The 18,386-nt window shown below is 37.8% G+C and overlaps 1 protein-coding gene across 6 annotated transcripts; it reads right to left on the minus strand.

The window, feature by feature from the left end:
- Positions 1-1,370: 1,370 nt before the first annotated feature.
- Positions 1,371-18,188, minus strand: LOC126375938 (protein D2-like). Of its 6 annotated transcripts, none has more exons than XM_050023046.1 (5): positions 18,061-18,188; positions 9,856-9,952; positions 6,729-6,852; positions 3,377-3,590; positions 1,371-2,008 (listed from the first exon to the last, which is right to left on the minus strand). In XM_050023046.1, the coding sequence occupies exons 2-5, from the start codon at positions 9,934-9,936 to the stop codon at positions 1,870-1,872; spliced, it is 558 nt and encodes a 185-aa protein (XP_049879003.1). In that variant the 5' UTR covers positions 9,937-9,952; positions 18,061-18,188; the 3' UTR covers positions 1,371-1,869. The 6 variants fall into 6 exon arrangements, with proteins under 6 accessions (XP_049879003.1, XP_049879001.1, XP_049879002.1 ...); XM_050023044.1 differs by having other exon boundaries at positions 9,856-9,977; positions 18,061-18,173; XM_050023045.1 differs by lacking the exon at positions 18,061-18,188 and adding an exon at positions 13,523-13,545.
- Between the last annotated feature and the right edge of the window lie 198 nt (positions 18,189-18,386).

Genomic DNA, 18,386 nt, shown 5'->3' on the forward strand with positions numbered 1-18,386 from the left:
CGACATTACATTATAAACCTCAAAAATAACAGTATTTCTCCACTATTTGATGTATGTGGATGTTATTATACATATGTATAAACCTTCCTCTTGAATCACTCTATCTATTAAAAAAAGTACATGCACTTCTCGCCAGCTATGTTAACAAAACCCGAGTAGTAGGTATAAAATTTATAACAAACATAGTATCACGCTTGAATCCCCGAAGGGGTGGGCAGAGTATACACACTCACTCCTCGTCAGCTATGGGTTTATATGGCACACAGAAAGCCCGGTGAAGCGTGGGTACTTAGCCTTTGGCGGCTCAATAATAATCCTGACATCAGAGTTGATGAGGTTGGTCATCCTTCCAGGCTTCCTCGGGCGCAATGCTGAGGAAAAAATGAAATTATTTACGACACTACCCAATAACAGTATTTCTCCACTATTTAATGTATGTGGATATTATTATACATATAAACCTTCCTCTTGAATCACTCTATCTATTAAAAGAAACCGCATCAAAATTCGTTGCGTAGTTTTAAAGATTTAAGCGTACATAGGGACAGAAAATGCGACATAAATTAATAGTATTTGCAGAAACTGGAGCCTAAACTAGAATACCCTGTTATACTTAGATCTAAAAGGGGGTGAGGTCGACGTCGGCGCGTGATACTAATTGGTGCGGGGGGGGGGGGGGGACTTACCGCTCTAAATGTATTATTATTCTTTATTCTATAGCTAGAGGGTAAAAAAACAAATAATGAACGTGAAAATCTTTATTCGCACAGAAGACAAGTTTCCTTAAAATCTAATATCATAATGCAACGGCCTGGTAGCACTGATCGGATCAGTTAAACCAGCAACTTTTGGTTACAATTATATTGACCAATGTTTGCAACAAGCCTACAACTATACAAGCTTGTATTTCTGAGAACTCATTCAGTCTGAAAACAATATTATTTAAATGCTGTTGTTTAAAAATAAAAGGTAGAGTTATAGCCGGGAACTTCCTCGAATAGCTATAATATTTATAATTAATGTGATAAAAAAGCCTGTTTTCTTCATCAAGGTATTAAAACTGAAATTAAAACAAAAAGTTTTTACATTACAACGAACTGAGATTACTCGGCCTAAAGCGGAATTTCACTCAGCCTAAAGAAGCTTTTTTAATATATTTTAGTAGTCGTTACATGGGCCATGTCAGGGGCCTTTGGCGGCTCAATAATAACCCTGACACCAGGGTTGATGGGGTTGGTAATCCACCTCACAACCCACACGATAAGAATATAAATAAGTAGTTTTTTCTTAGTGACATGGTGATAAGAGTGAAGTGGCAGGGAAAAAGTTCAAAACAAGCCTCCTCCTATAAAGCGCAAAAAAATTCATCATCATCATCACACCTGTATTCCCGAGGGGGTAGACAGAAGTGTATAGTACATGCACTTCTCGCCAGCTATGTTAACAAAACCCGAGTAGTAGGTATAAAATTTATAACAAATATAGTATCACGCTAGAATCCCCGAAGGGGTGGGCAGAGTATACACACTCACTCCTCGTCAGCTATGGGTTTATATGACACACAGAAAGCTCGGTGAAGCGTGGGTACTTAGTTATCATGCTCCTCTAATTATCCCAATGGGTAATATACTTGTGAGCTTATGTTATAATGTGGATGTACCGACCCATTTCTAGCAGCCACTTTTCCTTGGCTATACAGCACTTTTAGGAGTATATCTATATAAAAAAATACCATTCTAAATGTAACCATATAACCTGTTCAATAAAGATAGTTTTAAGTTAAAGTCTACCTCCAAATTGTATCGATGCTAAAATACTCCAGTATCCCAGATCCGTTGTAATGTAAACTAAGCTATGTATCGTCAGTACTTAAGCTCCAAGTTGTTTGTAGAGTATGGGCACATAGTCGTCCCACTGCGCCTGGTAGAAATTGCCGGCAATAGGGTCGCCCAGGTTGTACTTCTTGGCGAATTTCGCGATGGAGAATTTACCACGGTTGTCACCCGATCTGGAAGAATAGGAAGATATATAAAGTATTATTCCTTATTGTATGCTGCTCCATCCATCCATCCATCCATTGTATCCATCTTTGGACTTCGTATCAACAGTGGCTGCAAGTTGTCTTTGATTACTTGTGGCTCTGCCCACCCCATTAGGGATTACGGGCGTGAGTTTATGTATGTGTATGTATGTATGTATGTATGCTGCTGACCCGCCAAAGACCTCTTGCAAGGCCAGGAGCGGATCCAGTTATGTCAGGGGGGAAGGGGTCCACCAGGGGCCTGTTTCATAAGACTTACAATTGTAAATTACAATCACAATTTGATGTACATTGCGGAGTGTGTGATCACAAATATTTTGCAGTTTCAAATTAGCTACGCAATGAACACCAAATTGTCGTTGTAATTTACAATTATAAGTTTTATGAAACAGGCCCCAGGTCGTCTCCATAGAGAATTAGATAAAATTGCAGTGGCCACCCATGACCCAACCTGACGCCCAGGGGATAGGAGTCATGACCTCCATAATCCGCCCATGTGCAACACTCACGTAACTCATACTCATTCTCATTTATTCATACATAAACATAAACTGCCTATATACGTCCCACTGCTGGGCACAGGCCTCCCCTCAATCAACCGGAGGGGGTATGGAGCATACTCCACCACGCTGCTCCACTGCAGGTTGGTGGTCTCATTTATTCATAAAAACACAAATGTTAACTTATAAATATCAAAGACTTATAGTTAGTACATACTTATATTAATGATGTCAACATATTATTTATATATTATAGAATTCGTTTATGTCATAAAAAGCACGTTCAACAAGCCATTCTCTTAGTTTATTCTCAAACTTGAAATCGTTTTCACAATTTTTTAAGTCGGCAGGGATTTTATTGTAAATTTTTGGTTCAATAGCATGAATGCTTTTAGTTGATGTTCCCAGCTTGCACAAGGGCCGCATTAAGTCGGTTTTACTTCTAATAGTGGCCATACACCATCCTTCCTATCGTCCAATCGGCATGACGCGATCGATTGGATCAAATCGAATTGACCGTATGTGGGCGTGGATTGGCATGTCCAATCTATTTGACGGCTAGTTTCCAACTAGTCAAATCAGTTACTTTTTACTAAACGTCAAAACATGAAATTACTATTGAATTTGTATGAAAAAGCACACTGTGACGTCATAGAAAAACGTGATGAAATGTCGCACTTATTATTACATTTTTCTTGATTAAAATTCATAAATAAGTTAAATAGAAAGAAGTAAATGATTTTCGTTAGTTTTAGATCTGCCTTTATTTAGTAATCAGAATTTTATAATTTATCTTTGACCTAGTACACGACCCAATTCATGAAGCATGACTCACGTGTTGGTCAGCCTGGCCTCGTCGAAGCTGAGCTTGTTGGGTTGCTTATAGACAAGGAACACGTAGCGATGCAGGCCGGTGCCCTCAGGGGGGCCGGAGCCGACGTACGCGGAGAGGGTCTCGCCTGTCCCCACCTGGTTGCCTTGGATGTTGCCCACTAACCAGTGGTGCCATTCGCGGAACTTCGGGTCCTTGCGGGATGGCGCGTCGGGGTCTGGAACGAGAATAACTTGACGTCAGTACATGATTGGAAATCTGATTTCCAATCAGAGATTCCCTTTGGGAGCGTAGGTTCGTATCCTACCGACTGCGCCATGTGTTATAGGATGGGCGCGGTAATCAAACACGGGATCCAGATGGTGACTGCTTTATTATATCTCTGCATTCGAGGGTGATCACATAATAATTAATTTCATTCTACCTAACATTTTAAGTATACCGCAGTACTTACGTCATAGAATAAGGAATAATGCTACGTATAGCACGGAAACTCTCCGCTCCCCACCAGCGGCTGAGCTAGGTTTACCTCACCCTCTCGGTCATACTTTCGTCTACGGCTTTAGACGTCACACATATAGATGCGCGTGTACTGTACAGTCATGAGCAATATAATGTAGGTACCCACTTTAGGACTCTGTCGTACTAACATATTGTACATTTAGTGAGACTTACAGTTCAATTTGTCAAAAAAGTTAATGTGACATGGTACCAAAGTGTATACATATTAATGCTCGTGACCGTACGATAACCTCAATGTGTAGTGTCTGTGTAACACAAGGTTTTTTGTATGAAGTGACCGAAACGTTTAAGTATAGAATAAATATATAACATAACAAACTCATGACTATATCCCAATTGGGGTAGTCAGCGGTAAATCCATCACAAGATGAACTAAGTACCCACATCTCTCAGACTTTCTGTTAGAGCAAGTCCATTTAATGTGACTAACCAACTTTTGACAAAACCACGAATCCTATGCGAATAAATGTTTTGAATTTAGATTTTTAAAATTTCAGTATTTTATCTCAGCTCGGGAGGTGTCTGAGGCAGACCCCGTGCAGAATGGCCGTGAGCAACATCGGGTTTAAAACTGTCATGGCCGAAAACTTGAAGGAAAAACCAAGTGTATCTATGATGACCAACGTAAAGGTGGAGAGCCGTATCGCCATCTTTAACGCTCGGGACTATCGTATTAGTGAAATCTGCTAAGATAAATTAACAACTCATTGGTACAGCCTCCGTGGTCTAGTAGTTAGAGCGTTAGGCTCACGATCTGGAGGTCCGGGTTCGATTCCCGATGGAGACATTGTCGAAATCACTTTGTGAGACTGTCCTTTGTTTGGTAAGGACTTTCCGAAAATTGACAAGTAGCCAATTAAATAGACATTTCACTAGTATACAACCCTTTTACGCTGGGTGTTTACTTAATTCACGCGTGTTATACCTAGTATCTGAATTTATCTATCTAGTTATGACAGTCACAAAGTAATATGCTAGTATAGGTTCAAGGCGACGTCTCTAGCCTCGGCTCAATAGTTGTGGCACCAGCGGTCACAGGAACCGTGAGATTAAATAATAATAGACCTACTCTACACTCCGGCGCATGTGACTTTGCATGGAATTCATTGGATCCTTATGTAACTTATCAGACACGTTCAATGTTAATATGACCTATGAACATAGGTTGTTAGTGACACCGCAACGAATACTGAGGGGGATGATGCAGACCATGATTCTGAGTCAATATCGAGTGGAATTTTCCGTCGCTAAATTCGTAAATTTATTTTGTTTTCTTTTAATTATTTTCAATTTTATACTTTTTTTCAAAATTCCTCTTGATATTAACTCAGAATAATGAGCTGAATCACCCCCCTCAGTATTCGGTACGATATCACTAACACTTTGTATACAGTATTTAAAAAAATATATGATAAGTTTTGTATATAAATCATTTGAAAATCCTCACAAGCTAAAATACAAGGTTGGCAGTCAAGCCTCGTTGGTATGACTGACATCAATTGCAGAGAGGATCTACACTATTGAATAATGACAGAACTCGCTTCGCATGATTGAAGTGTTTATGACATGCTGTATAAAATGGTTAAAATCACTATCACCTACAGGTTGGTAGCACTGTGAAATTATATAAACATTTAAACCTATATAAAAAACAAAATTAAAGATCATTGACACTGTGACGTCATAGAAAAACGTGACAAAATGTCGGACTTGTAGCTTTTGCCGCTGAGACGATGGAACCATTAGGCCCGGAGACAAAAAGTTTCATTAAGGACCTTTCGAAGCGTCTCGTCCAGGCACCTATTTTTGTCAAAGGATTAGTCTAGCTGTTTAAAGGGGAAATGCTGCAAGTCTTTTGGGCACTTTGCCTCGGTGTGATGCTTTGGAGTTTTTCTATTTGAAGATAACTGTATGTTGTTTTGTGTTTAATAAATTATTATTTATAGGTTAAAGATAAACTAGAGAAAATTTAAATCGAAAAATAAATAGTTTTTTTTTTATTTCAATTTTTCTTTGTGAGTTTCCCTAAGCACGGGTAAGTGCTATAAAAAAAAAACTAAAATCTTTAAGATAAGGTAGGTTAAAAACGAAAATCCGCGTCATGAAAGAAGTCCACGAATTTTAATGGAACATTAGTTCGTTGAGGGACGTTCCAGGCTACGTTACTTATAAACAATATAGATGGCGGTGTAAAAAAATCCTTCGTTTAAGTTTTTTTTTGTTTTGGTTTTCCCCGAAGGGTAAGGCAAAGGGAACTATGCCCATACAGCCATGTCTTACGTATTTTTTTTTCTTGATGATTAATGAAATGATGAAAGGTGATGAATGATGATGATGAAACCTAAGCCCCCACCCTCGGAGTAGACTCCTACTCCGAACCCCAAACGAATTAACTCAAAAGCCCGCATAAACTTTTGAGTTATGAAGCGGCTTCCCGGCACGAAGCGAAAATAGGCAGATACACTTTGTTTATTGAATACTCCAATATAATAACACTCGCGAATGTCTTCTGACTAACTTAATGCGATCATTAACCACAAAACACCACTTCGTATTAATTATTTAGATTACTCAATGAAGAAAGCAACTGTCCCGTTCCCGTTTCCCGCCGAAAAGCCCCTTCGTTTAAGCTTATAAATATAATATACATCGTGTATATATATGTCGTGTGAAAGGATTATATTTGAAGGATTTAATCGACCCTAGTGGATCGATAGCGGTAAGCGCTGAATGAGGATTTCGACCACGCCGGCGGGGTCGCTATGGGGTTTAATCTCTCATACAATTCATACAACGCGCGGTGCAGAACTCATGCGCCGGCGCACAAACTTACCAGTCATAACCAATGTGTAGAGGTCGGAGGGGCTGGCCTCCCATATCACGGTGGGGATGTCTTTGACTGCTGTGGGGGTCAGCTCGTTGCCTTCCTTCACCTCAGCGCCGCTAGGGTACCTCACCTGGAGTTGAGGAAGATAGATAAATGAGATAATCCAATTCAAAAGGCCTTACGGCGGCTGGGTCTATTAGCTTTTTTTCAATGGGTACATACTAAATATGCCTAATATTGTAAAACATTGACATTATGAATAAATGAGTAACATTAACTTTTTAAATATTTCTTTTTTTTATCACTTTGTGAGACTGTCCTTAGTTTAGTAAGGACATTGCAGGCTTAAATCACCTGATTATCCGAAAAAGTATGATTCCGTGCTTCGGGAGGCACGCTAAGCCGTTGGTACCGGGCTACTAGCCCAAACACCTCCACCAACCCGCAGTGGAGTAGCGTGGTGGAATATGCTCCATACCCCCTCCGATTGATTGAGGGGAGGCCTGTGCTCAGCAGTGGGACGTGTATAGGCTGTTATATAATACAACATAGAATGCATATAGCATCGCGCCTGTATCCTGGAAGAGGTAGGCAGAGGTGTATATTATAAACAATACACACACTCCTCGCCAGCTAAAGTTCTTATATAAGACGAACCGTTTGCCGTGCACGAAAGAAAACTTGTCTAAAACTTTGCCAATAATCGATAAAATTGTAGAATTTCTAATATCGATTAATCGATAATATCAATAGGCATATCGATATGTAAATTATTTACAGCCTTTAAAAATAATCGATTATTAATTGATATACAGTCGATTATCGGGCAACACTAACCAGTCATTTCGAGCCCCTCTGTACACGAAAACACGGAAGACACGAAAAGTTGTAGTTTGCTTTGTTTTGTAATAAGTTTGTTGTATTTGTTGAGTTATAGTCTGAACCTTAAACGTATTACTTAATAAATAAATACATAAATATATGTAAAGTTCTGGCTACTGGTGTACGATTGTACCGGGTGAGAGCCTTCAGCGCTCCCCATTTGTCCGGCCAAGTAGTTAATGCCATCTGCGGCAAATCTACAATAAGTCACGTCAAAAAAAAAGGTGTACGATAATAGTCGTCAACTTTGTTGCATCTGTATCAACTAACAAGCGACAATGATCCATAATATTTACTATAAATACACCATAATTATAATTATTAAAATCTTGTATGCTTGTAAAATTTAGTTCTATTTACGTACATAGTAGGTAATGTTCACCATAATTTACGTTGATAAATAGTAACGCGTTCACACGTAGCAATTACAGGTTTCATTATGCTTGTGCAACTGTAATTCAACTGTAATTTTGATACAATTCCAAATGATAACTATGACAGGACTAACGAGGCATGACCTATTATTGTAGTGTCATATACGCGACATATATCCATTAACAGCCAAGTACCTACCTAATCCCACTGCATTTGCCAAGTCGTGAATTATTAATCATTATACAGGGTGTTAGTGACATGAGGGGGATGATTCAGACCATGATTCTGAGTAAATATCATGTGAAATTTTCCGCCCCAAAATTCATAATATTTTTTGTGTTTATTTAAATTATTTTCAATTTTATACTTTTGCGATGGAAAATTTCACTTGATATTAACTCAGAATAATGATCGGATTCATACCCCTCAGTATTTGTTACGATGTCACTTACACCCTGTACAAGTACATACAAGTAGATAGGGTGTTAGTGACATCGTAACAAATACTGAAGAGGATGATTCTGAGCTGATATCAAGTGGATTTTCCTGACTGAATGTAAAATTTTGTGTTTTGTTTTAATTATTTTCAGTTCTATACTTTTGCGACGGAAAATTCTACTTGATAGCAACTCAGAATCATGGTCTGAACCATCCCTCAAAGTTTTCGTTACTATATCACTAACACTCGGTATATATTTTTTGATTTAGTTTGCATTTATAATGGCCCCGATTCCTGCAGACACCATCTAATTTTAAGTTATACCTGTAATTTACTTATCCGCCGAAAAGGAAATACTAGCAGAAAAGTTAAAAGATAAAGTAGGTAGGTTGTCTACGCAGACCATGCAAGGATTATTACCATAAAATTGGTTTTGATTGCGTAACAACAGCTGTATATTTACTTGGCATATTGAAATAGCATTTGCATTGATTACAAGACAATAAACCGGTTTACGACTGATGGAAAAGTTTTTCGTTGTTGAAACTTAGTTTGAGTAAAAGTGTAAATAAACTTGAAACTGGTTGGTTAGTCGTTAAAGAGTCAGAGAGAATTTGAAAATGGTACTCGGTGAGTGCCCCACAGCGATGCAATGCTATTCGGTTTTCTTTCACAGTCCACTCCATCGTGAAAAATCGTGGCAAATGACCATTTTTTGTTTTAAAATAATTGTCAAACATTCAAAAATGGAATGCAATAAAATTATTTTAAAAATCATGTTCAAAATTTAAAAATAATGTGCCAGTGACAAAACTTTGGGACCGACTACGTAAATTATGAAATTCTGATTACTACATAAAGACAGATCTAAAATTAACGAAAAACATTTCCTTTTTATATTTAACTTATTTATGCATTTTAATCAAAAATAATATAATAAGATGTTATCACGTTTTTCTGTGACGTCACAATGTGCTGTTTCATACAAATTCCATAGTAATTTCGTGTTTTGACGTTTAGTAAAAAGTAATTGATTTGACTAGTTGGAAACTACCCTATTCTGAACCTAAGTTTAACGAACGAAATGGATTTACATGAATTATGAGTACCTAGGTAGCACCTACAAGGAATACAGATTCCAATTTCAATTTCCGAAACATCGAGAGTCTACGTTTCGAAGCAATTCTTTTGGACATTTTCAAATACTTAGGTACATGATGCAACTTTTGAGTTTTTGCTAAACCGCTCTTGACCAGAACGGAACGTAGTCTGAAAAATCCCTCATTCTCAGTTAGGGTACTTAGTGGTACACCTGTCTCCTTGTGAAAGTACCTATCGGCGTTTCATCGAACTTTGTCTTAAATGATAATGATTTTATATAAAAAAATAGGTACACGATTATGATTTTAAACATAGAAAAATAATCTTAGTACTTACGGTAGCCAATGCAACCGGAGCCTTTGGGATGACATCGGGGACGACGCCGTGGGTCTCGAAGGACTTCGCCACCGTCGACATGGCTCTCGCTAGCACCCTAAAATTGACCATAGTGCTGTCTGCTATTAACAAAACGATCGCACATCTCAATATACGAAAAACGGGCGCCATCTTGGCGGTGAATTTAGAAACAAAATTTTTCTTTTTTAAGAGTACTGGCTGTTTCGAAAATTGAAAATATTAAAACTATCTGAATGGAAAGGAATGGAACGATATTTGAATTTGAACGAACGTGTGCAGTTCGTTCGGCCAACGTCTGTCGTCTGTGTCATTGCAGAGAGCGACGGGTTATATAAACCATGCATAACCTGTTCCTATAGGCGTACTGTTGAGGACTAAAGTACTAGAATATAAAGGAGGAAAAGATTTGTACACTGTTCGGTGTCAGATTAGAATTATACAGCCTTTTATAACATTAACTGTTGTCCGTTCATCCTCCTATATGATGTATGTATGAGCATTGAACTGAGGGACTTTCCAGGGTACGTTCACCAAAAACAATACAGATAAAATACAATACAGAGAAAAACAAAACAATAGATGGCGTTGTACTGCTTATTAACGTGATGGGTTAAAAACTGAAGTCCGACAAACTGTTATCCGACAAGATTTTACTTTGGCAATATGAAAATCTATTGCAGTAAGATCGATGCTTTCAAAATGTGGTGTTGGCGTAGGTTGCTACGCATACCTTGGACTGCGATGCGTACGAATGAGTCCATATTAAAGAGCTCAAGATCACGACGCGGCTCTCCTCAATATGCCGGAATCGTGCCCTAAGCTTCTTCGGACATATTATGCGGTCACCGAAGCACAGTCTGGAGAAGCAGATCATCGTTGGGCAAGTGGATGGCAAACGTGCGCGAGGAAGGGCGCCTACGAGGTGGTCTGACATCGTGAAGATGACGGTGGGCGGCAGCATACAGAGGGCGGTCCACGCAGCATATAGCCGTACCGAGTGGAAAACCATAACCTGTGGTCGCGATCCTCAGCAGTGAGGGAACGACGAAGAAGAAGAAGATATGAAAATCGGACACTTTTTATTCCGACAATACATAATTACGACATGTCTTAACTTCGATACTACTCTACCCTGGAAAGCCCCTCACTGTGTTAGTTTAGCAAGATGTATGAACTGAAATAGGACTAAAAAGAAAATGTTAAAGCATTATAGCAAACAAGACAATGGTGCCAATTCGGGCGGATACAAACTTAACGTAATCTTAGTTTGACAGCGCTTTAACTAGTGCCGTCCTTCTCTTATAATAAGCGCAAGAAAGAGATAGAGCTTGTTTTAATCCTATTAAGTTTAAATTTGTTGTTGCCCGAATCGACGCCATTACGTTAGCACAAATTAAAATTAAAACTGGTTTATTTCCGAAAAAGTAGTACCTGTCATGAAGAATTGAGTCGTGTATTAGATTCAAGATAAATTTGAAATGCTGATTACTAAATACCGAACTAAAACTAACGATAATCTTTTTCTGTTTTCTATTTAACTTAGGTATTTATGAATTTTAATCAAGAAAACGTAATAATAAGTCCAATATTTCATCACGTTTTTCTATGACGTCACAGTGTGCTTTTTCATACAAATTCCATAGCAGTTTCGTGTTTTGACATTGAGTAAAAAGTAACTCATTTGACTGAGGAGCTCGGTTGCGCAGCGGTAAACGCGCTCGGTCTGCGATTGTTGAAGTTAAGCAACTTTCGCAAAGGCCGGTCTTAGGATGGGATGGATGACCACAAAAAAAAAGTTTTCATCTCGAGCTCCTCCGTGCTTCGGAAGGCACGTTAAGCCGTTGGTCCCGGTTGCATTAGCAGTCGTTAATAACCACGAATCCGCACTGGGCCCGCGTGGTGGTTTAAGGCCCGATCTCCATAGGGGATGGATGGATAGCCATCCATAGGGAAGGCCCGTGCCCCAGCAGTGGGGACGTTAATGGGCTGGTGATGATGAACTCATTTGACTAGTAGGAAAGTAGCCTATTATGTGTGCGTCAAGCTAGCGGCCTCAAAAAAAAATGGGCACGAAAAAATAATTTGACCATACCAAAAAATAGTACTCTTATTGAAAAAAATAGTACCTGTTGTAAAAAAATTAGTACCATCACGGTTCTGGATTTATAGCCATGTTTTATTGCACTTGCTAGCTTGACGGTGAGCGAAATTTGGCGAGAGTTAACGACAAGGTCTTTCGCTTTGATTTAAACGCCAAAAAATAGTACCGAAATAGTACTCACCCCCTGCAAAATACCGAAAGTAGTACTTCAACGGTTCCAAAGTTATAAAGGCAGTTCTTTGATCCCGCTAGCTTGACGTTTTGAAAATACCTATTATCTGGGGAACGCTTGCATACTTCAGTATGTAACTAATGTCAATAAACTCGTATGAAATAGTACTCCCTACCATCATAATTTTGATCCGATTCTCTTTGTAGAAATGTTAAACAATCATCATAACCTATGCCATACATTTGTTGTTGATACAGCCACGTAGACAATTACATAACCTCACAATTTATTCGTAAGTATTGCCATTTTGGAGGTCTACCCTACCATTTCTTTGCACTTCAGTGCTGCTATTACAAAAAATTCCTATTGCATACACCCATATGCACTAATTTTAATAGAAAATGGCTGCATGAGTCTAGTTCTTATCGAAAACAATCTGTGATTTTAATACATCATAATACATTTTTAATCTGCTATTTTATTTTATAATTTATACCTTCATGTTGAATTTGTTACGGATCGAAGTGTTTGTTAATAAACAATTTGCAGTATTTGTAGAATAACTCAAAGAGTTTCAACAATGATATTACTTTCATCTAACAACCCTGGCACTTCACCAATTTTTACCCAAAAATGGGGAAAAATACTGAAATCTGACAACATTCTTGACCATGTGTAATAATTTTGTTCGCGACTGTACTCGTCTTGATAAATGTATGACATAGGTTATAATGACCTTTTGACATATTTCTACAAAGAGAATCAGGTCCAAATTATGATGGTAGGGAGTACTATTTCATACGAGTTTATTGACATTAGTTACAAACTGAAGTATGCAAGCATTCCCCAGATAATAGGTATTTTCAAAACGTCAAGCTAGCGGGATCAAAGAACTACCTTTATAACTTTGGAACCGTTGAAGTACTACTTTCGGTATTTTGCAGGGGGTGAGTACTATTTCGATACTATTTTTTGGCGTTTAAATCAAAGCGAAAGACCTTGTCGTTAACTCTCGCCAAATTTCGCTCACCGTCAAGCTAGCAAGTGCAATAAAACATGGCTATAAATCCAGAACCGTGATGGTACTAATTTTTTTACAACAGGTACTATTTTTTTCAATAAGAGTACTATTTTTTGGTATGGTCAAATTATTTTTTCGTGCCCATTTTTTTTTTGAGGCCGCTAGCTTGACGCACACCCTATTATGTAAAGTCAAAACGCTCTGTTGAAACTCAAAATTATACTCTACAGCGCTATCACTTCACTTAAATATCGCTTCAAAACATGTTATGGCTGAGAGGATGAAGTGTGAAGCGCAAGGAAATTCAAATATACACGCAAAAATCTAAATAATAATATAATCTGAATATTACCTAAACATTTCACTTTTTATATTATTATGTAATACAAATAGTTATCTGATGGGTTCAACACTGACTAAAATAAAGATAGGAATGTGAAGTAACATCGAATATAGAATTTATCTTATCTTTCTTGCTGTAACCTTAACCACATATTACATATTGAAAAGACGTATCTGCAGTATTTTGCTAAAATAATTTGTGTCTAATTGACAATAGCAAAAGGTGCAAATCAGATTCGCCAAAAATTTCAGATACGGCAGCGACAACACGCTGTAATATTGTAAGTTATTTATATATTTATAAAATTTACAAATATATTATGTATTATTTATTGATGATCTTAGGACTTATTTTAACCACCACATTGTTGCTTTTTGAAAAATCACATTCGAATGTGATTATTGTTATCAAAACCTCATAGTAGAGAAGCTAATTTCAATCCGGGTCAAAAATTCGTGGCTGACTTTGCAAACTGACGTATCTGCAATTCTTTTGCTAAAAAAAATTGTATCTTATTGACAATTGCAAATGTTTCAAATCGGATTTGCCAAAAATTTCAGATACGTCTGTTTGCGACGTCAACGACGAATTGTGGATTAAGTTCAAATTAATTGAAAGAAATCACAGAATTTGATTTTCCCAAAAGGTACTTTCGAGCTTTTCGCTATCTTTTTCTTCTTATCGTGTAGGTTATGAGGTGGAATACCACCCGCCAAAGGCCCAACACATGACACGACATGACTCGTGTATCGACTATGACATTACAGGCTGATCACCTGATTGTCCGAAAGTAAGATGATCCGTGCTTCGAAAGGCACATTAAGCTGTTAGTCCCGGTTACTACTTACTGATGTACCTAAGTAAATAGTCGTTACATGAGCCATGGCCTTTGGCGGCTCAATAATAACCCTGACACCAGGGTTGATGAGGTTGGTAATTAACCTTACAATCCCTAGTTTGGTCAGGACATTACAGGCTGATCACCTGATTTTCCGAAAGTAAGACGATCCGTGCATCGGAAAGCACGTTAAGCCGTTGGTCCTGGTTACTACTTACTGATGTACATGAGCCATGTCAGAGGCCTTTGGCGGCTCAATAATAACCCTGACACCAGAGTTGATGAGGTTGGTAATTCACCTCACAACCCACACGATAGAAGAAGAATTCTAAAAAAAATAATATTTCCCATTCAAAATCCACGATCATTGATTGTGGTATAAACCGTGTAGGTAGGTATCATGACCGCAGCACTTTTCTCGCCGTCTGTACCGACACTGCTGTATTGTGAGCTTCCTCCCGAGTGTCAGACAAGAAGCAATACCAACAAGTCAATTCTATGAAATGAGCACTGGATACTATCGAGTTTTATTAAATTAGCTACCGAGAGCCTTTGTTACTGGCTACCTGGTATAAGGAAAGGATGACTACTTTTGAATTTTCGATCATAATTTTGCACTTATTTATAGGTGGAATTCTCATTGAAAAAATTTGTAAAATTTTGTACAAATCTATAAGTTTGCTTTTTTCCCTAACATGCGTGTCACGTGATTTTGTGCGTATTTTGAAAGAACGACATGACTTAACCTCTCATCTGCCGGAACGCGGATCTCGACCAGACACAATGTAAAATCTATTGTGTCTGGTATCTCGGCAGATGAGAGGTTAAGGGTTTACATATTAGCACTAACTAACAGCCTCCGTGGTCTAGTGGTTAGAGCGTTAGGCTCACGATCTGGTGGTCCGAGATCGATTCCCGATGGGGACATTGTCGAAATCACTTTGTGAGACTGTTCTTTGTTTGGTAAGGACTTTTCAGGCTTGAATCACCTGATTGTACGAAAAAGTAAGATGATTCCGTGCTTCGGAGGGCACGTTAAGCCGTTGGTCCCGGCTATTAGTCGTGAAAACACCTCTACCAACCCGCATTGGAGCAGCGTGGTGGACTATGCTCCATATACCCCCTCCGGTTGATTGAGGGGAGGCCTATGCCCAGCAGTGGGACGTATACATATAGGCTGGTTATGTTATGTATGTATTGGCACTAATACGACATAATTATATCGTCAGAATCGACAAAATGACCGTGACAAAATTTTATCACGGTGCGCAAGTTAGCCCTACTGGAGTAGGATTTCTAGGTTGATATGCGTTAAAATGTGCTAGAAACCCTCTAGTCTATTCGTCACGAAAATGTGATTTCATGCTATCACAGCGAAAGTTTTTTATAGAACGTGTAGGGCCCTGTGCCGAGGTTTTTTTGCACCTTCTTTTTTTAAAGTGGAGATAGTTGAAGGGATGGAGTGACATAGCCGGCCTTTTGTCTCTTTCTAACCCCCCACTTCCCTAAAATTTGGGGAGTTTGTTGTGAGAAGCTGCAGTTGTTTTAGGTGGATATGACGTTCGTTATGTAAAAAATGTCGATTCAAAGTGTAACTATGAATAAAGATATTTTTGAATTTGAACTCAGTAGCGTTAAATATTTAAATGTATCTCTCGGAATAAATTACTTTCAACACTAAGTGAAGTATCCTTTCCACCTCTCAAGTAATCAGATACGCTGTACTGCGTGTTATATACCTCAAGATGACCTACTGGTCAACTTGAATTATCTATCACTTATCCATACTAATATTATATGGTAAAGTGTATGTATATGTCTTTATGTTTGTATATCTTGACGAATTGACGTGATTTTTAAAGTGGACATAGTTGGAGGGATGGAGTGACATAGGAGGCTTTTTGTCTCTTTCTACCCCCCCCCCCCCCCCCCTCCCTAAAATGGGGGGGTAGAAAGCTAAAGACTAATGTGCGGACTATTTGTGATAAAATCATGGTTAATTTTTTTCTGAAATCTGCCCCCTTCAAAGAGGGGACGAAATTTTGTATGGCAGTTTTCGCAGTTTTCAAGGTAGGCCAGAAATTGGTACACTAGAAAGGGGGAACAATGCTAGTCCGAATTTAACGCGCGCGAAGCCGCAGGCATAATACTTATAGGTTATTTGGGTATACGACTTTGTAACTCGACATCGGTCAAGGTCAAGAATTTTGCATACGGTTGATGCAACAGCAGCCTAATGGTTAGAGCGTTGGCATAGAATAAGGAATAATACTACACATGGAACGGCAACTCTCCGCTCCCCACCAGCGTCTGAGCTAGGTTTACCTCACCCCCTTCGGACATTGTTTAATCTTCAACCGTATCGGACGTCACACACACAGATGCGCGTGTACGATAACGTCAATGTGTGGTGTCTGTGTAAAACGAGGTTGTTTGTATGAAGTGTCTGGGGCGTGGCATTGAGCTAACAATGTGGAGGACTGGGTTTGATTCGATAATCATATTGGTACTGTAATTATACCGGTAATGTAACCTTACACCTACCATAACTGCTGTCATACCCTGCAATAAAGTACCTACCTACCTGTTACTGGCAATAAATTTATTTTATTCTTTATTCTTCTTATTCTTAATAAATAAACAATTCTTTATCAATAATAATTTATTAGTAGGTAGCTATTGATTTAAGGATTTATTATAGGATCAGCTCTCTTAAATTTATTCACACAAGTAAATAGAATTGAATTTTGAGAATATTTCTTCTTTGTGTTTATTTTTTTATCAGTATTTTTTTTTTTTTTATAAGGGTTATGGCCTGTTTTTATCAGTACTGATTTGCTTGGGGTTGCTAGGTGAAAATTCATTTTTTTTTCAAGTTCATAGCTTGTCTCTGAACATGTAGGTGGAATGTTTTACTCTTCGTTATTTCATTAATAATAATAGTACAATAAATAATATCCATCTGCGGCCCAGTTTTCCAGACACAATAGTTAAACAATATTTTATAAATATCTGATAAGTATTTTATTTCTAATGTAGTTTTATATAACATGAAATTTCATAAATGTTTATCTCAAAGTACCTATTATATTTTAATGTAATTTTCATAAGTTGATTTTGATTAACTATTGTAACTATGCAATACATGTATAAATAAATAAAAACAATATGATTTTGAGCCTTATGGCCACATAATAATGTATAAAATAAAAAAATGTGGTATTAAATAGATTTATAGGTTAGGAAGAAGTAAATGTTAACTGGATATGCGGAGATTGTACATTTGTAGGTACTTTGAAATGCATTTATTTAGTCTAATAAGACAGAAGATACTAACTGGTAATTGGATATTAGAGGTGAACTCAGAGCAAAAGCCAGACATGAGGATGAAACGAAAAATAGTAACATGACAGAAAAACACATTACAATGTTTAATTTGATAGTCTTAATGTGAAGGTGATTTTATAGTTAATGGTATACCTATAACCTAAAATGATAATATTCGCTATTAAAAGGTGTTTACAACACAGGTGACAAGAAATTGATAAGACTATGTTTGCTAAATTACGTAATGGAAGAAACCACTAGAATGCCAATCGAGGTAAAAAAACATTCATATCGGCGAGGAAGGGTCGTCAAAATATAACAAAAATAGTTGTTATTACTATGCATTTCGAATACAAAATTAACTGTAACGCGCATTACATACCTGAGTTATCAAGTAACAGCAAAATTGGGAGTAGTTAGGTTGATAAATCTAATAAAGCAAAACAAACAAAAATGTATTTAACGCCAGCCGGTAAGCGACCATAAACTATAAGTTTATTTTTTCAGTATTTTGACAATCAGATTTTTTTTTTACCATTCATTACTTCTTTACTTTATGGTCACATGGATACCAGTAGAGTTGCACAATCTAGTATTGTACTAATATTTATTTTTTACTATCATAATCACTGCGACAATCCACAGTTAGAAAAACAAATGGTCTAACTCTAACGACATCACTATGTGGTACCTCACAGGATGGAAAAA

Source organism: Pectinophora gossypiella, chromosome 20 (genome assembly GCF_024362695.1).
Source record: "Pectinophora gossypiella chromosome 20, ilPecGoss1.1, whole genome shotgun sequence".
NCBI classification, from domain to species: Eukaryota; Metazoa; Arthropoda; class Insecta; order Lepidoptera; family Gelechiidae; genus Pectinophora; species Pectinophora gossypiella.

Coding starts and splice junctions, on each gene's coding strand:
- LOC126375938 (XM_050023042.1), bottom strand. CDS start 10,026: ATGGCGCCCGTTTTTCGTATATTGAGATGTGCGATCGTTTTGTTAATA. Junction 3,591..6,728: donor CTACACATTGGTTATGACTG/GTAAGTTTGTGC, acceptor TTCTCGTTCCAG/ACCCCGACGCGCCATCCCGC. Junction 2,009..3,376: donor GAGGCCAGGCTGACCAACAC/GTGAGTCATGCT, acceptor CTATTCTTCCAG/ATCGGGTGACAACCGTGGTA.